The following is a 24,416-nucleotide window of genomic DNA, read 5'->3' as shown; positions in this document are numbered from 1 at the left end:
AACATTGTATTTGTAGTTTATTTCATCTTTGCAGTTTTTTTGGTTCAACAAAATTACAAACATCATGATTCTAATTTTAGTTTAGTGGCAACTGAGTGACATTCAGAAGTTGCTCAATCAAGTAGTTTCCTGTGGAGGGAGGGAGCTGGTTAGGAAGTGATGTTCCTAGCATTTTTAGAGTATGGTACATTTGTTTCCTTCTATTTTCCTCTCCATATATTTTACTTCAAATTGAAGTTCCTCGATATCTTCCTTGTATTTCTTCTGGAGAGACTGTAATTTTATCTGAGAGAAAAAATTAAGACTGAATTCACACAATGTAAAACATTTCCCACATTTGCCAAATTATTTCCCTTTTCAATACCTATGTTAATCCTTCATGAGTTTTTGAAACTTATTTGTGAACTAAGTGCACTTCTCAATTTCTAATATTTCACTCTCTCCAGAGTGTCCTTTTTTCATTAATATTTCTGAGTTCTATTTAGCTACAGAAATGTTGTTCTCTTGTAGTTTCTAAACTTTTAGTGACCCAGAATCATATTCTTGGCCCTCTTCACCCACATGAACCACACTCTTCCTGGAAATTATATCATTTTTTCCTTCAACTCTGATCTAGGTAGTGTGGCCTCTCAAATATTTGTCTAAGAAGGTGAGAAAGATGAGTGAATTGCATTGTGAAAGTTACTACATGATTCAGAATCATGGCAGATGTTTGATGAGGGAACTTAGTACAACTCTCCAAAACTTAGAGCAATGGTTCTCAACCTTCCTAATGCCGCGATCCTTTAATACAGTTCCTCATGTTGTGGTGACCCCCAACCATAAAATTATTCTCGTTGCTACTTAATAACTGTAATTTTGCTACTGTTATGAATCATAATGTGAATATCTGATATGCAGGATGTATTTAGGCGACCCCTGTGAAAGGGTCGTTCGACCCCCAAAGGGGTCACGACCCACAGGCTGAGAACATAGAGGCAAGGTAACATTAAAAATTTGAGGAGACCAGGGCCTGTGCCAGTCCACACTGTATTTCTGGGTGGACATCTGGACACAACAATTACTTGGAGTAGAGCCTGGAGAACAGGATGATACAGGCAGCGTGGGCATATAATTACATGATTAATAGTGTATATGGTCATTGAGTCTTCCTCCTTCCCATTAGGGTTCCTGCAGAGATAAAGTTATACAGGTCTGGCAGAAAGAGAATCAACTTGAACTTTACTGAGTAGAATAGACAGACCAGCTACTCTTCCACAAGGCAGGATTCTGAAACATTTCTTATCCTTCATGAAATTACAATTTCCTCATTTGAAAAAGAGAATATCATAGTACCTACAACTTAACATAAGGATTTGATAACAGATTGATTGTAAAGCCATTGCACAGTGCCTGGCAGTGAATAGCTTCTGCTTATTAGTGATTTAATAATAAAGGATCCCATGAGATTTTATCCTGCGAGTAATACCCTTTAGTAACCAGAGATGGTCACAGGTAGAAGCAGTATGAGAATGAAGTGTCTACTAGTGTTTGGGCTAGAAAAATTCTTAATCTTACATAACGATCTAACTTCTAAGCACATTTTTTATTACGTGCAGTGGAAAATAAAATGGCGATGACAGAGTTGAATGCCTAAAGTTTAAGATTTAGAATCCTCTCTTGCTCTGCCATGAACTGGGCTTTCTCCATCTCCATCTTCTCAATCAATTGCTTTATTTTTACCTCATAAATCTTGTATATCTCTCCCTTCATCTGCTCATTTTTCTTTTGCATTTCCTCGATCATTTCTCTTATAGATTCTGAGGAAGAAAAATAAGCGGAGAAACATGAGGATTAAATTATTATAATCTCATTTTGCCTTTCAACCCATCTTTTTTGTATTATTGTTATTTTATAGAGAAAACTTCTTTTGAGAATTTTTGAACTGAGTAAGCAAAACTGAGTAATTTTAAGTGTAAATAACAGTTAAAAATCCCCTAGAACTATGAACTACACTTGTTATTCTTTGATTTCAGTTGCACTGATGTGAAGGCAAACCCCTATTCTGTAAAACTACTGTTTGGAATTCCCTGCTATTCTTTGGATGGCCTCTTATTCTGAAAAAATAAGTTTGCTTTCTAGCCTTCTTGAATAATGGGGGAGATAAACTTAGCTGTCTGACCTTGTAGGCCAGAGACTAGATACACCCAATGCCATGCCAGGTGCATTTTTTAATTGGATAGAACTGTGTACTTTTCAAGGCCGCCGGCAAGTACACAAAGGTCTGGCTCTGCCATAAAAAGGGAAGTTCTGCTTGTAGCTTTTCTTAGAATTTGGATTCATTTCCCTAAGCCCACCAGGGTGAATAAAGTGTAACTCCAAACTCTCAGAGTATTGCTTGGTAATTCTCCGTTTTTTCTGTAACACTGATATGGCTCACATTAACAATTATAGGGCTTGTTTTTGTTTGTTTTTGTTTTTGTTTTTTGGAAAAGCTTTATTGGGGTATAAAAATAATGCAATATACTGTCACATAAGTTTTGATCTACCTATCATACATGTACTCACCTGTTAAACCACTATCAAAATTAAGTAATGAGCATGCACATCACTCAGAAACATCTACATCTTCACATGCCCTTAGGAAACTCTTCCCTACTGAACATAAACCCTCATCCCCACCACAGACCACTGCCCAGCTTTCTGTCACTATAGAATTGCTTGCATTTTCTGGAATTTTACATTAAAGGATCATGCAGTATGTAGACATTTTTTCTCTGTCTTCTTTCACTCAACATATTTATTTTCAGATTCATCTAACATTCTTATATGTATTGATAGTTTATTCCTTTTTATTGTTCAGTAGTATTCGCTTGTATGCGTATGTTAAAATTTGTTCATCATTCACCTGTGGATGGACATTGTTTCAGTTATTGGCTATTACCAATAAAGCTATCGTATGCACAAACTTTCATTTTTCTTGGGAATAGATGTAGAAACAAAATGATTAAACTGCATGGTAGGTATTTGTTTAACTTTTAAAGAAACTGACAACTTTCCCCCCAGTGATTTACCATTTTACATTTCCACCAGCAGTGTATAAAGGTTCCAGTTGCTCCACATCCCCACCAACACCTGAGATGTTTCATCTTTTTAATTGTAGCCATTCTAGTAGGTGCATTAAGTGGTATCTCATTGTGGCTAGAATATCCACTTTTCTAATAAGTAATGATGTTTTACTAACTAATGATGTTGTTTACTGTGCTTATTGCCATCCAAGTATATTTTTGATGACATATCTGTTTAAATTATAGCATATTTTCCCTTTACTTGGGATATTTGCTTTTCCAGTTAGTGAGATATTTGTTGAGTTTTAAGAGTTCTTTAAATATCTTGGATACAAAAACTTTATCCAATGTGTGATTTGCGAATAGTTACTTCCAATCTGTGACTTCTCTTTTCACTAAAAGAATGAAAATTCTGATTTTTTACAAAGAGCAGAGTTCTTAATTTTGAACTACAATTTATTATTTTGATATCTGGAGTGTTTTCAGCTGTTCTCACCTTCAGTCGCTTTTTTCATCTCTTCCTTTTTCTCTTTGTATTTCTTCTGTATCTCTTCTGCCTAGTGATGCAGAGGAAGTTACAATTAAGAAATGACGACTATGGGTTTCAGGAAAACCCAGTAATACATGCACTCAATTAAATATAATTTTATCATCCACATAACAATCATTGTAAAATTCAAATAGCTCTTTGATGCTTTTCACCCAATATTTCTAAACCTCTAGATCTGGTAGCAGGAGTATCTTTGTTTTATACCTTCCTAAGGTCCCTTATTGGGAAATCACTGGGAATGTGAAGGAATTAGAACTTTCTGAGGCCTGAGACCTATGCCAGGAATGTGTTTCAGTCCTAAGGCTGTTCTTTGGGAGGAATGGAGGTTTAGTTCTAGTTCTTCAATCCACTGAAGCAGGATGACCATACACGTTATGTTTAATGGGAACTGCTGACTCTCTAGAAAATATAGCTATCAAACTTGAGGTGGGGACAAAAAATGCATTTACTCTGGATGTGTAGAATGGAGCAGGCTGATATGGAAACCAATGTAGCATCTTTTAGAGCTTTCATTATCCCATATTTCATATCACATACAATCTGATACTTTGAGACCAGATGGCTCTATGTCAGGTCTCTTTGATGGTTATACCAAACATCCTAAGAACTGAAGTCCTATTCACCTGGGGCACAATAGGACACTAATCACCACAAACAGTAGATCATGAGTCTGGGCCATGTTATTTGAAACCTCATCCTAATACCACAAAAGGTGCTGAGTCCTAAATACTTGGCACTTTAGAATGATAGCATTAACTTGACATTTCACTGAATCATATGCCTTTAGATATACTTTATACTTTATGACTTTAGTGTTTTGTTCTTCCCTTCATGAGGAAGTAGGTGACTGTCCTTTAGGTTTTGCCCACATCCCACCCAGACTTACCATCAGCATGTGCTGCAGAAATTTTTCCTGATCTTTCAGCTTTGTGTTTTGTTCTCTCATCTTCTCATTCAGCTGGGCAATGTTTTCTTCAAAGCTTCTCTCTAGAGCCTCCATTTGTTTCACTTTTTCATTCAGTGTCTGTGTTAGCAACTCCTGTTTTCTTTCTAATTCCTCTGTCTTGGCTTGTTCAGCTGTTCCACAGTGGTTTTACAGAGAGAAGAAAATAACAGTTATACCTAGCTATACCCTTCAAAGGTAAGACTAAAATGGTTTTCTAAAGGCAGAGAGGAATCTCTGAATATTCTTACTAACAATACCAGCAAAACATGTTTCAGAATATGACGGAATGGCACTGGTTGCCTCACAGAGCAATTAAAACTCACCTGGTTAATTTTGGATTTAGCCAAGTTGTTCTAATTCTTTTTGCAAAAACACCTTGTTTCAAGAAGGACTTGTTCTTGAGGGACACTGCAGGAACTTCCCTGCTGTCCATTATCACAGCCCTCCCCTGTACCTTTTAGAGCCTTCTCCACAGCAGTGAGAGCCTTGTCAATCTGCATGATGGATTCCTTTGTTGCAACCTGTGACTGCTTGAAGTTCTGGAGGACCTCCATTGCCTGAGGAAACAAGGAGCAAAGACTCTTCTTGCTGGGGAAGTCAATGTTCAACAAAACTACAAATTTGATCCTGCATGTTAATCATCTTTCTTAGGATCCAACAGCGATGCCCTTCCTTCCAGGGCCACAATTAAAAAATCCAACATCTTTAGTTGGGAAAAAAATACCCTATTTGGCAACCCCAGTCTTCTCTTAATGATGCCACTTATGGAAGTTCTACAAACACTCCACCTCAATTGTATGCAGTCTCTGCACATTCTTTCTCTTATGACTGGATGCTCATCTTCCCTTTCTTTACTCAGATACTACTTATTGATACTTCAACTTATAGCTTCTTCCTCCTCTTCCAATAAGCTGTGCTAAACTTCCTTTTGAGATTTGACTGGGTGCCAGGTACACAGACCTTTCCTACCAGCTCTACCACTTGCTGGCTGTAGGCTCTTAGGTAACTTCTGAGGTTCTCAGTGCATCTCATTTCTCAACTGTATTATATGGATGACATTAGTACCTAAAGTCAAATTATTTTAAAGATTAAAATGATAATCAATTTAAATGATCAACCTAAAAAATACTTGGTTTAGGAAGTGTGTGCTCAATATAGATCAACCATCACCATCATTCCATCATTATCATCATCACTAGTAGTTTATACTTACATGATAATCATTATCCTACCAATCCAATTGACTATTTATATTTCCTTTTTAGGTAAAATAATAAGCTTGTTGAGAACTTTCTTTTTTTCTTCCTTCCTTCCTTCCTTCCTTCCTTTCTTTCTTTCTTTCTTTCTTTCTTTCTTTCTTTCTTTCTTTCTTTCTTCCTTCCTTCCTTCCTTCCTTCCTTCCTTCCTTCCTTCCTTCCTTCCTTCCTTCCTTCCTTTCTTTCTTTCTTTCTTTCTTTCTTTCTTTCTTTCTTTCTTTCTTTCTTTCTTTCTTTCTTTCTTTCTTTCCACAGAGGGAGAGGGACAGAGAGTTAGAAACATCAATGAGAGAGAAACATCCATCAGCTGCTTCCTGCACACTTCCAACTGGGGATGTGCCAGCAACCAAGTACATGCCCTTGACTGGAATCAAACCTGGGACCCTTCAGTCCACAGGCTGACACTTTATCCACTGAGCCAAACCGGTATGGGCAAGAACATTGTTTCTTTAATTATGTATCCCTTATACAGCATGATAAACTATTGCATTGTTTCTTAAATGAAAGACATGTTCTCTTTCATCTACATTCCTGATAATAAATCCTATAATTAGGGGGAAAATTCTGGCTTATTTAAGAGTATTTAACTAATTGTAGATGTAAAAGGTAAAAATGTACAGATATCGCTATGCTTTGCTATGTCTTCACCAATGGTCCTATTGTCTTAGATTTTCAAAAGAACCCACAAAAACTTTCTGACCCTATTGGTTAGTCTTCCCCCTCATTTTATTCCTCACCTTCACTCCTTTCCTGGGCACCAATTCATAGGACTGTTCAACCTTGTTCATTTCCTCTGAGTAGAGAATGTACCCTCCAGGTACAGAGAAAGTTCCTTTCGAAATGCCTTCCATCAGCGGTTCTGAAAGCTGTGTAAGTTGAGCCTGGCAATATTTGAGAGATTCCTCTTCATTCTTCAGCAAGAGATTTTCCTTCTTTTTCTGTATGATGCCCTGCCACAGAAATGTGGAGAAATACAAAGGAAAGAGGCTGTTAGAAGGGAAGAGCCAAGTGTGATCCTCTTGGAAGAAGCAGTTTGATGGCATCAAGTTAGACTGATTAATGGAACCATAGACCATTCTCAAGAAGCTCATTTTAGTCACAGTTTAGACCAATTCGTTGTGCAATCTGTGGAAAGTTCCTTAATTCTCTTGGGTTCAGGCTCAACATTTGTGAAATGATGGTGTTGGTAGACATGAAGTCCAGGGTTCCTTTATTTTTTCAATTGAGATATTACATTATATTGGCTTCAGGTGTACAATGTAATGGTTCGATATTTGTATCCATGGAAAAATGGTCACCACAATGTCTAATTATTGTCGTCACCTTACATAGACATAAACATTGTTTTTTCTTTGATGGGAACTTTTAAATTCCACTCTGTTAGCAAATATCAAATATGCAATCAAGTAATATCATGGTTCCTTTATCAGTCATAAAATTAATAGTGGTCCATCCATCAGCAATAAGCAATGGAAAGTACAATATGACTGGAAGTAGACTTTCCTCTGCAAATTTGGATTGCTATGGATAAACATATATACACAGTAGACCAAGTGTCCACTAATGACGTAAGTGTTCAGTGAACAGAGTTTTGAAGTCCTAATGAATTATTTTAATGAGGGGTTGATTGATCAGAAATATAGGGAAAGAAATGTTTTGCTATACTTGAAAAATTATAATTTTATTGATTTTCTTCTGTATTGAAGTGAGAGTTTTGTAACTCATAGGATGGTCAATGACAGGCTCAAAAACAAGGTGAAGGTGTTTTTATTAGGCAGAATTATGTTGTCCTCAAGAATTCTCTCTCCTGGCATTCACACATGACAGTCTCTAGGCCTGTGCATATGCTAAATATTGATATCAGATTAGATTTTTTATATGGCACTGGCTAACTTTAAGAAATGGAGATTACTCAAGTGGGCATATCTAAACACATGAGCCTTTTGCCCTAACCGGTTTGGCTCAGTCGATAGAGCATCGGCCTGTGTACTGAAAGGTCCCGGGTTTGATTCCAGTCAAGGGCATGCACCTTGGTTGCGGGCACATCCCCAGTAGGAGGTGTGCAGAAGCCAGCTGATCAATGTTGCTCTCTCATCCATGTTTCTAACTCTCTATCCCTCTCTCTTCTTCTCTGTAAAAAATCAATAAAATATATTTTTTAAAAAATAAATTATAAAAACACATGATCCTTTAAAAGCAGTTTTCTCTAGTTGGTAGCGGAAAGTCAGTCAAATATATTAGAAACAAGACCAGGATACAATTCACCATTGCTGTCTTGAAGATGGGGAGGAGTCCCCATGACCCTCCTAATGATATTTTATTAGTTTCAGGTATACAACATCTGAATCTTGTTTTCAGCTCTTGTTTTCAGCTTGTGTTAGGAACTCACCTGAAGAATTTTGACATAATAACTTGAGTATTTCTGTAAACTGTTAATAAGCACATGTTAGTTTGCTTTGCCATAATGGAAATAACGAACCAATTATTCAGAAAAATGATGAATAGTAGTCTATAGAGCCCAGACACTCACATGAATCCAAAATTTTAAAATGAGAAACATATGAACTATGTGTAGAAAAGAGGACTTATAGGCATCAATCTACAAGAACAGGAATTAGGAAGGATATATGCTAAGACCTATTACCTCAAGCTTCTTTTGGAACACCTGGCTGTCATCCTTGAAGGAGTTCACCATGAAGATTGCAATGGCTTCCTTTTCACAATCCGCATGCAGATCAAGCAGTTCCTGCAGAGTGTCTGTCGGAAAGCTCACTCTCTGGGCCATCTGCTGGCTGTAGTGGTCAGCTGCCTTCTGCATGGCTGCTGAATTCTCACGCTCAGCAAGAGTTATCACTGCATTTTCCAAACAAGGCACTGCTCCACTGTTGATGGTATCCACATAGGTCTTTGCCAAGGTCCCGAGCCCTGAATGAGACATGATATTTGAGGAATGGCAGGAAGTTCTTACTCACTGTTCCACAAGCCTTAGAGATCGGTATTCTAAAAATAACAATTTTATTGAAATGAAGCTTTCTGTTTTCTCCCTTTTCCTTTCCTTCCCATTTTCCTCCTTGTCCTCATTCTTGTCTCCTCATCCTTTATATACTATACTAGAGGGGGGAGCCTCAGCCTGGCATGTGCTCTCTCACAGTTAGGGACCTCTCGCTCCTTACTGCCCACCTGCTTGCTGCTCCTTACTGCTTGGCTCCCTGCTCTTTAGTGCTGCCATGGAGGCAGGAGAGCCTCCCGCCACCTCCGCTGTGCTCACCAGCCATGAGTCTGGCTTCTGGCTAAGCAGTACTCCCTCTGTGGGAGCTCACTGACCACTAGGGGGCAGCTTCTGCTTTGAGGTTCTGCTTCCTGGTGGTCAGTGTGCATCATAGTGACAGGTCCTTCTGCAGTTTGGTCGATTTGCATATTAGTCTTTTATTATATAGGATAAATCCACTTCCTTGTAATAACATCATTGTATCTCCTATACACTCTCTCTTTTATGGTTCTCAAATTCAACTCATAATAATTTAAACTTAATGATTTCAACTAATATATTCAGGAGTTTCCTGGAACCATTTACCAATAAAAATACATTTTAAAACAGTTTATTTTACAGATAGGCAAAGTAGGTAATTTTGTAAGCAAAATTTCCAATGAAAACTTGCGCCCATATAAAAAATCATCAAACATTTCAGGATGGTGACTAAAATATTAAATCAAGCATGGGTACATCTCAGCCCAGGACACTGTAGGTATGCTCTAATGGTTTATATTTATGAATCTAGCCCTATACACAAGACTATAGCTAAATCTTCTTCTCAAGCTCTAATAAACTTTCAGTGGCTTATGTTCTACTGCATATTTTTTCTAAATGGTGTAAATTCAAAAAAATATCTTCTGTGTCCTTGCCAAGATACACTCATCTCATTGGTCTTGTCATCATCATGCAGATTCCTGTCCTTAACAGCAGCTTGTGCTTATGTCATTCGTGTATTAGTTTCATGAAATACATTAAGCTTCAATAATCCCTCAGATAGGGAAACTTTAATGAAAAACATGTATATCTATGTGTGGCCTGAATCTCTGCCTTTCCATATCCCATAGAGCAGGAAACAGAACTACTGACAAACCCTGAGTACAGTCACAGCTTCATCACATGAAGTAAAATGCAGAAGGACATGCTGTAACAAAGGAGACTCACGATTTCCAGTGACAATGATTCCTTCTCTGAGAATCTTGGTTTTTGCAGCTGTGAAGATATAGTTACAGAAATTTTTAGATTGAACCTGGAAACTGCACTCTAGTTGGTTTTCTGACATCCCCTCCATATGTTGTAACAAGTTTTTGTCATTGGTAGGCCTATCAAAAACAAAGCACTTTCGCTTGGGAAAGAACTTCTTGATATACTCTTTAGGCATGCTGGAATGCTGGATTTGGGGATTCTCGCCTGTAGGAAAAAAAAGACACATAAAAATAAAAAAAGAGCAGTGATTGGTGAGACAGTCTTCAGGAAAGGACATACATTTCTAGGGGTCTTTGGATCATTGTTTCTCTGGTGCTTTCATATATCCTTCTATTAAATCATGAAAATGAACACAATGCTAATCTCCTCCAAACAGATTTATTTTTATTTTTTGTGCAAAGCCAGGAATAAAAGAAATACTTCTAAGGAAGAACAGGAGGCATGGAGGCATTCATCCCATCTGAAGAAACTTATGATTGTTTCCTTTAGACTTTCCATGGTGTCCAAAGTTTTGACTATTCTTTAGATATTTTTGAATGATAGATTAATCCCCCAAATTGTCAGAAATACTTTTGACATTATAGTCCTCATGTCAGAAATATAATGTGAGTTCTAAAGTCAGAGTCATATATTTCCTGGTAGATATATAGCAATTTATGATATTGCCAGGACAAACAATAGTCAGAACAGTAAAGAACAACTTCTAAAAATCAAAGTAACAAATACAGACAATATAAATATATAAGCTTAATAAAATGTCACCTAAGACCTCACCTGTTCTCTATATCAGATTATATTGGACATGACAATGTCACACTGAGTAATTCTGGGCATGTATCAGTTGTTCAAGAAATGATTCTTGAATAAATAAATAAAATATTAAATAAGCAAAAATTGACATGCATCCAAGTACCCATTTTTCTCTCTGCTAAATCTATTTTGTGTAATGAATTTATTCTGTTCACATGATAATAGCCTATAGAATGAAGAGAGTGATGTTATAAGAGAGGGATAATGAATGATTTGACAGTCTTACTAGAAGAATATGTTAATTTGGGGGGCTATTAAAATAGACATGAAATATATTTTAAAAATGAGTCATTTGATATCTGTTTGACCCCTGTCTTCCATAGTGATGGCATTTTTCTCCAAATAGAAGCAGAGGAGCTCTAAATTTAATCAGAACACAAGTATTTGAGCCCTAGGACATCTTTTTTTTTTTTTTTTTTTTTTGACTTTTTACAGAGAGGAAAGGAGAGGGATAGAATGTAAGAAACATCGATAAGAGAGAAACATCAATCAGCTGCCTCTTGCATGCCCCCTAGTGGGGATCGAGCCCGCAACCAAGGTACATGCCCTCAATCAGAATTGAACCCGGGACCTTTCAGTCCAAGGCCCGACACAAAAATCCACTGAGCCAAACCGGTCAGGGCACCCTAGGACATCTTATCACTGGTTGCTATCCTCAAATTTTCATGGTGTCAATTTTCCTAAAATCTTTGATACAATGTTGGCTATTTCATTTCCTCAGCCAGTTTAAATTCTAGTCACTTGACTTTTTTCAGTATTACTAACAATTGAAACCATACCCAACCTGTCATGTTAATATCACCATTAACATAGGCCTCAAAACAATAAAAAATAAAAACGGACCTTAAGCATTGTATCATAGGGTATCATAGCCTACATTGGGTTTCACTTGGAGGCATTTACATGTTGCCATGTGTATTTACACCCTAGCAAGTCATTTCTGGAGGTCAGAGATTGCCATATACAACTTTATATTATAGTACTCTGGTCAGAAATATAATGTGAGTTCTAAACTAAGAGTCAAATGTTATACCTCCACCACCCAGACCATCCTCTGATACCTGGAACCAACTTCAAGGCATACTCCAAGTACTCATCTTCCGTGATGGTGCATCCATCTAACTTCAGCTCCATCGAGAAATCTCGTACAACCCAAACAAAGTCTGGAAAGAAACTCGCAAACTCGGATGAGTCACCTACTTCACCAGAGCTGGGGGAGGATTTGGCCCTGATTAGCTTTGTTAGTTCAGTCACATAGCTGAGATCTTAGCTAAGGAATGAGAAATGTTTCCTGCCAAAATTTCCAGATCTTATCCAAAAATAATTTTTATGAACAGTCCCATTCACCCAGTGTCCCGTTCTCCTCAACCATGATTATTGACATGAGGAAAAAAGAATGAAAACAATAACAAAATAGTCTCAGTTACATTCCCATGGACTCCATGTCACATGGTAGTTCATTTCCTGGAAGGATACTGCAGCTGCTCCAGGGTCTGGTGGTTGATGTGGTTCATGCTGTTGTAGACAAACATGCTGCTCAGAAGCACGGCCAGGGCAAAGATCCATGAGTCATTTTTTGAGTCCCCCTAGAAAATGCACAGAAGTGGACTTAGGTGTCTACAGTTCATTCTCCTGTTCAGTTGTTAATGCACTATGCCAGCTCTACTAAAACTGAACAGTAGGACAAATAACATAAACTGTGAAGATAGTGGTAAATTCAAACCTCATTTTGGGTATTCACATTGACACCTCTCATGGCCCATCTTTCTTGGCAATTAAGAGGAGTGAATGACATTGTAAATGTGTGTAAAACATTTAAAAGAGTCTCAAGAACATAGAAGTATGCAATGAGAAGTGGGTAAGATTTATTTGCAACTTTCTCTTGACCATGAACTTATTAGTGACACAAATGCAAGTCAATTAAATTCACCAGCTTCTCATTGTGCATCTAAAAAATGCCAGACACTGCATTTAGTTTTGGGGATATAAAGTTTCATAGGGCAATCTCTATTCAGAGACGATTTCCTGGAGGCACAAATATACATGGTAACATGTAAATGCATCCAAGGTGATTAGCTCTGTCAGGAGTGCAAGCCAATGTTATAACATAAAAGGCCAATGGGATACAACAAGAGGATGTAACCCTGATAAACATATATACACACGATGCAGGAGCACCCAAATATATATTTTAAAAAAACCCTGGAAGATATCAAGGAAGAGATCAACAACAACACAATCATAGCAGGGGACTTTAATACCCCACTGACATCACTAGATAAATTCTCTAGACAAAAAATCAGCAAAGAAACAGCAATCCTAAATGACTCGCTAGATCAGATGGATTTAATTGACATCTTCAGAACATTTCACCCCAAAGCCACAGAATATACATTCTTCTCAAGTGCACATGGTACATTTTCAAAGATAGACCACATATTGGGTCACAGGCAAAGTCTCTCCAAATTCAAGAAGATTTAAATCATATCAAGCATTTTCTCAGACCACAATGACATAATATTAGAAATAAACTACAATAAAAACAATGAAAAAATTCGAACACTTGAAAGCTGAAAGGCAATCAGCTTTACCAAGAGTACAAGCCAATGCTATAACATAAGAGGTAAATGTGATACAACAGTGATTGGGCTACCAAAGAGATCAAAGAAGAAATAAAAATCATTCTGGAAACAAATGACAATGAAAACACAACAATTCAAAATCTATGGGACACAATGAGAACAGTCCTGACAGGGAAGTTTATAGCTCTACGGACCTATTTAAAAAAAAAAAAATCAAGAAAAAAATGGTAGTAGTTCACACCTAACTCTTCAACTTTAAGAATTAGAAAGAGAGCAACAAGAAAAGCTCAGAATGAGCAGATGCAAGGAGATCATAAAGATCAGAGCAGAAATAAATGACATAGATACCAAAATAACAATACAAAAGATCAATGAAACCAAGAGCTGGTGCTTTGAAAGGATAAACAAGATTGTTAAACCTCTAGCCAGACTCATCAAGAAGCAAAGAGAGAGAACCCAAATAAAAATAATCAGAAATGAAAGAGGTGAAATAACAACAGACCCCACAGAAATAAAAAGGATTGTTAAAAAATACTATGAACAAATCTATTCCAAAAAACTAGACAACCTGGAGGAAATGGACATATTCCTAGAAAAATACAAACTTCCAAAACTCAATCAGGAAGAATCTAAATATCTCAATAGGCTTATAACTATGGAAGAAATTGAAGCAGTCATCAAAAAGCTTCCAGCAAACAAAAGCCCATGGCCAGACAGCTTCACAGGGGAGTATTACCAAACAATTAAGAAAGAACTAAAATCTATATTCCTCAGACTATTCCAAAAAATTCACTTCCAAGCTCATTCTATGAAGCCAGCATTACCCTAATACCAAAACCAGATAAAGACAACACAATGAAAGAGAATTACAGGACAATATCCTTCATGAACATAGATGCCAAAATCCCCAACAAAATTTATCAAATTGGATCCAGCATTACATCAGAAATTACACCATGACCAAGTAGGATTTACCCCACAGATGCAAGGATGGTACAATATCCACAAATCAATAAGTGTGATACACCACATAAACAAATTGAGAGACAAAAAATGACATAATCATATCAATTGATGCAGAAAAAGCATTTGACAAAATCCAACACCCTTTATTGATAAAAAAAAAAAACCCTCAGAAAAATGGGAATAAAGGTTTCATTCCTCAACATAATAAAAGCCTTGTATGACAAACCTACAGCCAACATAATACTCAATGGACTAAAACTAAAACCATGCCACTTAAGAACAGGAACGAGACAAGGATGCCCACTTTCACCATTCCTGTTGGACACAGTTCTGGAAGTCCGAGCCATAGCAAGTAGACAAGAAGAAGAAATAAAAGGCATCCAAATTGAAAAAGAAGACATAAAACTGTCATTATTCACAGATGACATAATGCTGTACATAGAAAACCCTAAAGACTCCATCAAAAAATTATTAGGCTTAATGAATGAATTTGGCAATGTAGCAGGATACAAAATTAACACCCAGAAATCTGTGGCATTTATATACACCAATAGTGAACATACAGAAATTGAGACTAAAAAAACAATCCCATTTACCATCGCACCAAAAAAATTAAGATATCTAGGAATAAACTTAACTGAGGAGGTAAAAGACCTGTACTCAGAAAACTACAGGACACTGAAAAAAGAAACAGGAAGACATAAACAGATGGAAGAACATACCGTGTTCATGGATTGGTAGATTCAACATAATTAAAATGTCCATACTACCCAAAGCAATCTATACATTCAATGCACTCCCCAATAAAATACCAACAGAGTTTTTCACAGACCTAGAATGAACTCTCCAAAAATTCATCTGGAATAAAAAAAGACCCTGAATAGCTGCAACAATCCTGAGAACAAACAACAAAGTAGGAGGGATTTCAATACCAGATATCAAGCTGTATTACAAAGCCACTATTCTCAAAACTGCCTGATACTGGCACAAGAACAGACATATAGATCAATGGAAGAGATTAGAGAACCCAGAAATCTACCCAAACCACTATGCTCAATTAATATTTGACAAAGGAAGCAAGAGCATACAATGAAGTCAAGACAGTCTCTTCAATAAATGGTGTTGGGAAAATTGGACAGATAGATACAAAAAAATGAAACTAGACCATCAACTTACACCATACACAAAAATAAACTCAAAATGGATAAAGGACTTAAACATAAGACAGGAAACCATAAAAATAGTAGAGGAATCCACAGGCAGCAAAATCTCAGACATTTGCCTAAGCAATTTCTTCACTGATACAGCTCCTAGGGCAATGGAAACTAAAGAGAAAATAAACAAATGGGACTACATCAAAATAAAAAGCTTTTTCACAGCAAAATAAACCATTAACCAAACAGGAAAGCCCATTGCATGGGAGAAAATATTTGCCAATGTTATCACCAATAAAAGTTTAATCTCCAACATTTACAGGGAACTCATACAAATTAACAAAATAAAATAAAATGGGCAAAGGACCTAAATAGATCGTTTTTGAAAGAAGACATAAGGAAGGCCAAGAGACATATGAAAACATGCTCAGAGTCACTAATCATCCGAGAGATGCAAATCAAAATGACAATGAGGTACCATCTCACACCTGTCAGAATGGCTATCATCAACAAATCAACAAAGGACAAGCACTGGTGAGGATGCGCAGAAAATAACCTTCGTGCACTGCTGGTGGTAATGCAGACTGGTGCAGCCATTGTGGAGAACAGTATCAAGTTTCCTTAAAAAGCTAAAAATGGAACTCCCATTTGACCCAGTGATCCCACTTCTAGGAATATATCCCAAGACACTAGGACCACCAATCAGAAAGGATATATGCACTCCTATGTTTATAGCAGCACAATTTACCATAGCTAAGATTTGGAAACAGCCTAAGTGCCCATCAGCAGATGAGTGGATTAAAAACCTGTGATATATCTACACAATGAATTACTATGCTGTGGTAAAAAAGAAGGAATTCTTACCATTTGCAATAACATGGATGGAACTGGAGAGCATTATGCTAAATGAAATAAGCCAGTCAGAGAAAGATAAATATCACATGATCTCACTCATTAGTGGAATATAATGAACAACATAAACTGATGAACAAAAACAGATCCAGAGACAGAGAAGCATCGATCAGACAGTCAAACTTCAGAGGGAAAGTAGGGGAGGGTGGAGGTAAGGGACAGAGATCAACCAAAGGACTTGTATGCATGCATATAAGCCTAACCAATGGACACAGACACCAAGGAGGGTGAGGGCATGACTGGGGAGTGGGTGGAGTAAAGGGGGGATAGGGATACATATATAGTACCTTAATCAATAAAAAAGTACATGAGATTAAAGAAACTCATGTTTAAAAGGTATTTTATAATAATAATTAAAAAAACTTATAAATTATATCTATAAAGGTTTTCACAAAGAAATTATTTTTTCCCAAAGCTGTATTTCTGGCATCATATTTAGGATTTAAAATGTATCTTCAACTGTGATCAACTGTGATTATGAAGAAAAAAAAGTGTTATGTATCTAATTAAACAGTCCAGGTTTAAAAAAAAAAAAAAAAAAAGCAAATGGGAATACAAAACCCAGAAAAATTACTTTGTGATTTCAGGGCAAGAAGGGATTATGTCTGAATGAGGTACAATCCCATTAGTTGAAAATAGTAGGGCTTTGCTTTAAAGAGTGGACAGAATGTGGGATTCTGGAGTAAAAAAGATCATGCTGGTGGAAGGATCTACAGAAGCCAATCAGAATTATCAGAGAGTGTGTTAATACAAAGGTACTAAATGTTATTTATTTGATTAAAGCAGTGGTTATGTGTGAGGTAGGAATAAATGATGAGGCTGAACATAACACACTCAGGGTAAATCATGAGTGACTATGCAATAGAATTGGGTACTGCTAAAGACACTAGAGTTGTAAGGACAGCAAGTACTTCTGCTATCAGTTGACAGTTACATTTTGGCTCCTTTACAAATGTAATTAGCTAAAAAGAAGATGGTTTATGTAAACTATAAGCTGTTAGCAATTAGTAGACTATCTTGGGCTTATACTGAGGTGACAATTGAGTACTTTAAACCTGAATTATGCTAAGTGAAATAAACAAGTCAGAGAAAGAAAAGTATAGTATGATTTTACTCATGTGTGAAATCTAATGAACGTAATGAACCAACAAGCAACATAGAGGCAGACTCATAGATAGAGAGCAGGCTGACAACTCTCTATCTATGGGGGGTGAATTTGGAGGCATTGAGAAAAAAGAAAAAAAAAGAAAGATTTCATGTTCAGGGCAACAGTGTGGTGATTGCTAGGGAGGAGTGGGAGAAGTTGGGGGAGAGAATAGGAGGGATAAATGTGATGGATAGAGACTTGACTTTGGGTGGTAAATACAATATAGTGTACAGATAATGTCCTGTAGAATTGTGCACCTGAAACCTATATAAATTTGTTAACCAGTGTCAACCCAATAAATTCAATGAAAAATTAATATTAAAATTCAGAATATGTAAATTCTTGCCCCTACTCCTTTTTGGGTAATGGAAGCCAAAGATCCACCACTCCTACTTTCACTTCAGACTCTGGCTGATACAAATAAGGACACAAGATTGACTGCAACTAATACAGTAAAGACAAAATACCTGAAATTATTGCATTTATAATGCTTTTGGTGGGTTTAGCTCATGAATTTATAGAAGTCAGGGAGGGATTCATCTCTAAAACCCAGTAACTTGGACTAAAACCTTTATCAACATGTATGGTGTAGCTGCAGTGTTTTTGGAGATTATTTAAATACTAGAAGCCATGTGCATGACATTCGTGCACTCAGGGTGTTCCTCAGCCCGGCCTGAGCCCTCTTGCAGTCCGGGAGCAGTCAGGGATGTCTGACTGATGGCTTAGGCCCATCCCATGGGCTTAAGCCAGCAGTCGGACATCCTTTGCGCTCTCAAGGGGGTGGGAGAGGCTCCTGCCACCTCTGCTGTGCTCACCAGCCATGAGCCCAGCTCAGGGCTTCTGGCTGAGCGGGACTCCCACTGTGGGAGGGCACTGACCACCAGGGGGAAGCTCCTGAATTGAGCATCTGCCCCCTGGTGGTCAGTAGGCATCATAGGGACTGGTGGTGCTGCAGTTCGGTCAATTTGCATATTAGCCTTTTATTATATAGGATAGGATGTTATTTTAATAAAACCCCATTTTTATGTTTCCTACCTTCAAGACCATCAACCGCAGGCACCTTAACTACTAGAGTGCCTTCTTCCATAATTAGAGCTCCCTCCAGGATATTTTTCTTATCCTGAAGATTGCTTAAATATGCCAATCCTTGTATACCTGGTATCCTGTACTGATAACACTGCTTATTTCATATCTCCCAACTAGGCTCTGGGACTTTTCCTCAATCATGCATATTTGTACTAATTAACACAAAACCTTAGAATTTAGATGCTCACTAAGTATTTGTTATCTTGTAACTTTCAACCAAGTGTAAAAATAAGAAGATATATATCTAATAAGGAAAGTATTGAGTTTCCAAGAAAGTAAATTCAAGGAAACAAAATTTAAGCTCATTATTCTTAATTGGATTTGTAGTTTATAGAGATAGATCATAAAAGTTGAATTAAGGTGGCAAATTAAAATGTAAGTGGATCATCAAGATCAAAGAAGACTCTTTGCCTTACCTTTTCCACATCGCCCAGGCCCTCAGTATCCAGAAGGACCAGAGTGTGGTTGGGCTTGGAGGGGTGAGGTACACACCACATCCAGATGCCCTTGGTTTCAGACCGCACTGTGGAGCCCAGGGGAAAACCTGCAAAGTTAGAGAAAGCATATAGAGTAACAGCAGATAGTCCAGGCTGCCCATAGGTTACATTGGTTAAAGTTATCAGAATGTGAGTGCCAGGCTGGGAGGAAGATTGTTTCAGTTTCAGCAAAGACAGCCTATCCAACCTTTATCCATGTTAAAGACCTTCTCAGGAAACACTCTGTGTTTCCTATTCACTCCATACTATGGCTCAGGCTATGTCACATTTCAGAATTACTGTAACCCCTATTGATCTTTATAGTTTTTTGTTTTTGTTTTTTTTTCACACTGAAGAGCTCCCTTATCCTTCAGATTCTGGTGGAGTTCTACCAGTGGGAGGTGCCAGCATGAGACTAGTGAACCACCCTGTCCCAGTGCTTCTGATAGTGGGTCACAACCCTTTCATTTCACTCCACCCAAAAGTAATGGTCTTTGTCACATTCTGTTTTCCCTTTCTGCTTGGCTGTTCAGGCTATAGGAGTGACTACAATTCCCTGGCCATTACTATTGCCACCCTCTGGGTGCTTCCTCATCTCCTATTAGTTTTCTGTGACCTGCTTATGACCTTATATGTATCCCTCTAATGAACAAACACTCATAAGTTAGCCTTTGAGAGGTTCTTGTGTGTCCTGCCAGGATGTGGACTGATAATCAGCTTTGTTAGATTTTTTCCTTCCCTTTTCTTCCTGTATTTTTCTCATTTATTCTCTCTTTGCAATGAAATGATGAGGGTTTTTTGTTGTTGTTGTTTATTTGTTTGTTTGTTTTTCCCCTGCCTCAGGTGGGATTATAATGGAAGTGAAGGCAAAAAAATACCTGTGAAATGTGGTTGCTCCTATTTTAAAAGTCTTAAAACTATAGGTGGGGAGCATGCGAGGGTTATATCCAAGAACCTGTGTGATATATCTTGTCCAACAGTTTAACATTTTTAACACCCACCATAGGCCAATGTTTCCTTCAGTGGGGACTAGAAATAGAAATGATGGAATCTGTAGGGGAGGTTAGTTCAGCTTGGCTCCAGCCACTCAATTTTGAGGCTTGGGACTTTCTCAGCAATCCACTGAGGTCTCTACAGAGAGGGTATAAAGCCGGAAATGGTCTGCATTCTTCTACATCTTGATAGGATTTGATTTTTTGTTAATTAATACAGAATAATCTGAACTCCCAGTGCCCCCAGGGAGAAAAGGTAAGTGTAATTGGAGATCATCATTCTCAGTTATAAGTTAAAAACCCTCAAGAAAGTTAGCAACAAGGAGACATTGTAGTGACCTGGTATTCCTCCTGGACCTTGATTGGGCACGAATCTTTTTTTGTCTTTTCCTGTTGGGTGGTAGAATCACAATTCAGGTTTTGTTGTTTATTAGATTATTTTTTGTTAGTTTTAGTTGTACAGCATAGTGGTTAGGCAATCACATACTTCGCAATGAGTTCCTACTGATATTTCAAAGACCCAGCTGGCACAGTACATAATTATTACAATATTATTGACTATACTTAAGTGTGTTAAAATATTTTGAGGCTTGGGGGCTTTCTCAGCAATGAAACATAACCTCGTTACCACCTGATGTTATCTTGAGTAAAATTTAACTGATATCTCTCCCTTAGGGGTCTCAAAAAAGAGCTTTTAATTAATTTAAGATAGGCAAGGAATCATGTTCTCCCCTGATAAGTGGTCTAGAATTTCTCTACAGGAAAGATGAAGAAAAAAATGTTTTGTTGGAAACAAATGGGAAAGATTGTGAAGCAAAAATGAGAAATGGAGAAAGGGAGGAAAGGAAGAGAATGAGAGAAACAGAAAGAGACACAGTGAGAGGACAATGAAAGATGTTGCTATTAATCATTGCAGTTCAGTGTACTGAGGTTTAACCTAATGATGCTGAGCTGATGAGACACAGAGGAAGATATTTAAAATAGAAATGTGTATGGTCTTCACAGAGAGAAATGAGTTACAGGACATGGGCAGATTGCTTTAAAAATCAGTAAGAACAAAAAAAGGCAACCCAAGGGGAAAGAAAAATTACCTCAGGAAATAGAAAATGAAGAGAAAATTAATATGTGAAGGGATGCTCAAACTTATTTGTAATGAAGCAAATATATGCACCTGTTCAGTCATCACATCATCAAATTTTAATTCTTTTACCAAGTTTCATGAGGATGTGGAGAATTCTCAATTACTGCTAATAAACATATGCATTGCATATAAAGTTTGAAAAGCTTTTTGAGAGTATCTAGAAAGGCTGACAACATGACCCAGCAATTTTACTTCTGGGTCTGTCACACAAGGTAGTTTGCGTACATGTGCACCAGGATATATGAACAAGAAGATTCATGTCAGCATCATTCATAAAAGTAAAAAGCTAGAAACAAAACCATTGTTCATCAACAACAAATGGATAAATAAGTGATGATATCTTCTCACAATAGCATACTATAAAATAAATAAATTACAGATACATATGACAAACTTGGTAAAATGTAAACTTTTTGTTGAGCAAAAGAAGCAAGACTCCAAAGAATACCTGAATGGATTACCCATTTTATAATATTTAAGCTATTCTTACAAATGCATACACAGCTTGTAAAACCATTTTTAAAAGGCAGAGTGAAAGCATGCAGCATGAAAATCGAAACATTGGTGAGCTCTAGTGAGGTGTCACAGGGTATACCTAGGGCTTTTGGGTGCCGGTGATGTTTTGTTTATTGATATGGACAGTGATTACATAGATGATCACTTTATATTTTTTAACTTTTTATATGTGTATGTTTTGTGCACTCTTCTGTGTTATAGTTCACATATTGAAAGGACTAGATAAAGAAAAAAGGGTATAATTTAGGAAAGTTTTACTCAGAAATAAAGCAAAAAAATGGACGGTAGTCCCATTGAGCTATGGGATATGTAGAATACTAGCATAGTTTTGTCTGTTGTTCATCCCATCCCTTTTTAAAAACAGGACATGTTGAATAATATTTGTGTTCTAGTTAAAAGGCCCTGAAGTTTAGGACAAAAGTGATGAGGGAAAAGAAGGAAATAATTGCTGGAGCTGAGCTCCACAACAGAAAGAGTGGACGGGTTCAAGAACAATGGGTAATTGCTTCTAGGCCTTTTGGCTAAGATCAAGTGTGGTATCAAGAACAATGGGTAGATCTTTGGATAGAGTGGGGAACCCCTTGTTACTGGCTCAAAGAGTGAGGTTTTGTGGAGCAATGGGGTTTAAGATATCTATTTGGTGGTGACAGTTAAAACTTTTTTTCAATGGAAGCAGTGGTGTTCCTTTTAAGATGACTCTGAAGGAGGTATGATCAGTCTGTGTTACCACTGTCTCCAAGCAAATGGCCCCGCCCCAGAACAACACTCACCATGGTTCTGTCCTGCCAGGCGGTTCATCAGGTAGGATTTTCCTGTCCGATACACACCTGCGATGGCCACCACCACCACAGGCTGAGACATCTTGTCTAGAATCTCCAGTGCTGTTGGGTTTACTGTCAGCTGATTATTCTGATTTTCCACCAGACAGATGGGGTCCATCATGGTGTATCCAGAGGCCATGGTGAGCTGTAACCCAGAGGAACAAGTCAGCACAACACAAGATCCAGAATTCATATCTAATGGTTACACAAGTCACATGCTTGTCAGCTTTTTGTGTGTAGAACAGACTCCCACATTTTGTATGTTTCTATAAGTATTTAGCCTAGTGTGTCAAGGCCTGTCATATATTCCTTATATATATTATCATATTGATCTCTAAATAAACCTTAATACAATCTTGCCCATGTGATGCATAAAAGAAATAGAATGAGCAAAACAAAACACTAATGATGGAGCTTTGGAAACATTAACATATTGGGGGTAAGTAGAGGCAGAATGGGATATGCAGGAGATGAGGCATGACCAGAGAAGATACGTGGAGTTCCAGAGTCCAGAGTGAGTTGGTTTCTGTTAACTGCATATGTTTTCTGCGCACCTACCATGTGCCAGGCACTCTTGTAAGTGCTCAGTATCAAGTAGTGAACAAAATGGATACCAATTCCTGCCTCATGGAGCTCTATTCTAGTGGGAAGAGATAGACAATACAGAACACAAATAAGCAGCATGCATAGTATATGTATATTAGATGATGGAAAGTGCTCAGGAGAAAACAAGCAGAAACTGAGATAGGGAGCACAGGGGCTGAATTTATATAGAGGATGGTCAGGAAAGGCCTCTCAGAAAAAGAGAAATAAATGTGCTCTGTGACCTTGAGGAGGACAAATGTAGTGAATCCTGGCAGCTGTAGCAGTTGGAGGAGGGGAAACTTTGAGAGGAAGAAGAAGACAAAGAATGAGGCTCCCTCTCAAAACACCACACTTCAGACCTTTATAGGACCCAGGGACAGTTATGAATGCAGTTCATTTATTTAAACTAGAGTAAAAGAATATTTTTTGTTCGTTGTCTGACAGGGAAGAGAGGCTGTAGCCAGGGCATTTTAGGGTGGGCCATTGCTGCCAGAGCCCCACACTTGGGAGAGGACCTACTTTGCTGTTTCCATCACAGTGGGTGTTTCATGCAATTGAGGGACAGGAAGTAAAGTGCTTTAACTGTACCTTCACTTTCTCAAAGACAATCCTAACAAACATTCATGTGCTCCCATGCTCTCCTAGCTCTGTGCATTGGAAAGAGTAATTTCTGTGCCTCAGTTTGTTCTTCCATAATATGACAATACTAAAAATAACCATCTCACTCATACAACTTAACAAAAAGAAGATAAACAATCCAGTCAAAATAGGCAAAGGATCTAAGCAGACACTTTGAAAGAGGACATACAGAAGGCCATGAGACATATGAAAACATGCTCAAAGTCAGTAATTCATCTGAGAGATGCAAACCTAAACAACAATGTGGTTCCATCTCACACCTGTCAGAATGGCTATCATCAACAAACGACAAGGGCTGACAAAGAAGAGGGCATTGAGGTTAAGTTCTAAACAAAGGTGAACAGTGACATCTCTTTATCTAGTTGTGAGCACATGGAGGACACATCCCATGAGTAGGACTCCAGCAAGACAGGAGCAGCAGTAACAGCTGGGAGGGAGGACACTGAGGGGGGATTGAGTCCTGTGGGAGAACCCTAGCAGTCCTGGGATGTCGGAGCACAGATTCTGGAATGGCAACCAGGCTTCAAATCACGTTCCTGTCAATGAGACCTTG

At 37.7% G+C, this 24,416-nt stretch overlaps 1 protein-coding gene across 2 annotated transcripts; it reads right to left on the bottom strand.

The window, feature by feature from the left end:
* Window positions 1-22,797, bottom strand: LOC132230841 (guanylate-binding protein 4-like). 2 transcript variants are annotated; one of them, XM_059688927.1, is made up of 12 exons: window positions 22,589-22,797; window positions 19,110-19,237; window positions 12,323-12,432; window positions 11,908-12,104; window positions 9,995-10,240; window positions 8,444-8,724; window positions 6,537-6,749; window positions 4,998-5,100; window positions 4,484-4,674; window positions 3,544-3,604; window positions 1,723-1,799; window positions 1-285 (listed from the first exon to the last, which is right to left on the bottom strand). In XM_059688927.1, exons 1-12 carry the CDS (start codon window positions 22,776-22,778, stop codon window positions 175-177), a joined length of 1,908 nt encoding a protein of 635 aa, XP_059544910.1. In that variant the 5' UTR covers window positions 22,779-22,797; the 3' UTR covers window positions 1-174. The 2 variants fall into 2 exon arrangements, with proteins under 2 accessions (XP_059544910.1, XP_059544911.1); XM_059688928.1 differs by lacking the exons at window positions 1-285; window positions 1,723-1,799 and adding an exon at window positions 2,828-2,887.
* Between the last annotated feature and the right edge of the window lie 1,619 nt (window positions 22,798-24,416).

The sequence above is a fragment of the Myotis daubentonii genome, chromosome 3, assembly GCF_963259705.1.
Source record: "Myotis daubentonii chromosome 3, mMyoDau2.1, whole genome shotgun sequence".
Taxonomy (NCBI): domain Eukaryota; kingdom Metazoa; phylum Chordata; class Mammalia; order Chiroptera; family Vespertilionidae; genus Myotis; species Myotis daubentonii.
The sequence above is the reverse complement of the archived record's forward strand: the minus strand, read 5'-3'. Positions and strand labels throughout refer to the sequence as shown.